This window comes from Capsella rubella, unplaced genomic scaffold (assembly GCF_000375325.1).
Source record: "Capsella rubella cultivar Monte Gargano unplaced genomic scaffold, Caprub1_0 scaffold_135, whole genome shotgun sequence".
Taxonomy (NCBI): domain Eukaryota; kingdom Viridiplantae; phylum Streptophyta; class Magnoliopsida; order Brassicales; family Brassicaceae; genus Capsella; species Capsella rubella.
The window spans coordinates 3440-4606 of record NW_006238793.1 but is presented as its reverse complement, the minus strand read 5'-3'; the positions used below and the strand labels follow the sequence as shown (position 1 = coordinate 4606).

Genomic DNA, 1167 nt, shown 5'->3' with positions numbered 1-1167 from the left:
AAGCATCATAGTTACATTTTGTCTAACCCCTCAAAGATTTGATCCATTTCGCATCTCAACATTGTAGCTGATGGGATTCACCTGGTTATCGATGAACCGTCTCTTTTGAGTGTATCGGATTGTCGCTGATGGATGGGAGTCGCCTGGTTGACTCTATGTACCCACTGTATCATCCAGCCATTCATTCGTATAATCGTATCGATGAATGTTTGTTCAACCGTCTCTTTTCTGTCTATCGTTTTACGATTGAACGCCATGCCATTCTTGCTTTTCTATATCCTACACATTAGCCATAAGGGGAGAAAGCGTTTAGCCTTAGGGGGTGTTATTGGATGGAGAATTTTAAGGGATTTTAATTACGGGTGGATTTTAAAGTTCAATAGCCATTAAATACAATTAAGATGGATTTGGTATGAAAGAGATGAAATCCTTTGAAAAGTGTTAGGATTGTGTTTGTACGTGTTTTAGATGTAAAATACATTAAAATCTTAAAGAAAACAAAATCCATTGAAAATTGAATAACGCTTGTTTTAAAATACTTTAAAATACATCCAACAAATGTTAAATCCAATAACAGCAGATTTTATTGTGGTTTTTAAAATACATAGTTAAATAACGCTAGATTTTGAAATACATCCAAATCAATTAAAATACAAGGTTGAATAACACCCCCTTAAACGCCATTTTCCATATGAAGTATGCTATGATTCTCATTGAAAAGAATCCTTAAAACCCAAATAATGCTGATACTTGACCCGAGATGATGAGTTATTTGACTCGTAACAGATTCGGGTCGGGTCAAATCTCATCGTTGATAACTGGTATCATCAACTTCCAAATTTGTGTATTTTCTCAGGCATTTCAATTTCATCGATGATCGATGGTGGATTGGTCTACACTCCCGAAGGATCTCTTAGACCTAATCTCAAAATCCCTAGATTCGTCCTTCGATCTCGTCCAGTTCCGTTCCGTATGTTCTTCATGGCGATCCGCCGCCGAGCCGAAACGTTCTCTCCCGACACATCACCTCCCAATCCTCCCCGATAACGGTGGTAGTCTCTTCCCTGACTCCGCCGTAGGGTTCCGCCTCTCGCACCGGAGTATCTTACTCATCAAGCCTCTTGAACCGCAGAGCGAGGCGGATTCGTTTGGGTGGCTGATCAAAGT

General features: G+C 39.6%; 1 protein-coding gene across 1 annotated transcript in view; it reads left to right on the top strand.

The window, feature by feature from the left end:
• Positions 1 to 863: 863 nt before the first annotated feature.
• LOC17874290 (F-box protein SKIP23) overlaps positions 864 to 1167 on the top strand; it is a gene marked incomplete at its 3' end in the record, with an annotated part of 1178 nt that continues 874 nt past the window's right edge. The window contains exon 1 of the mRNA XM_006279100.2: positions 864 to 1165. Coding sequence (XP_006279162.2) covers positions 881 to 1165 — 285 coding nt within the window. The remainder of the gene's footprint in view (positions 1166 to 1167) is intronic.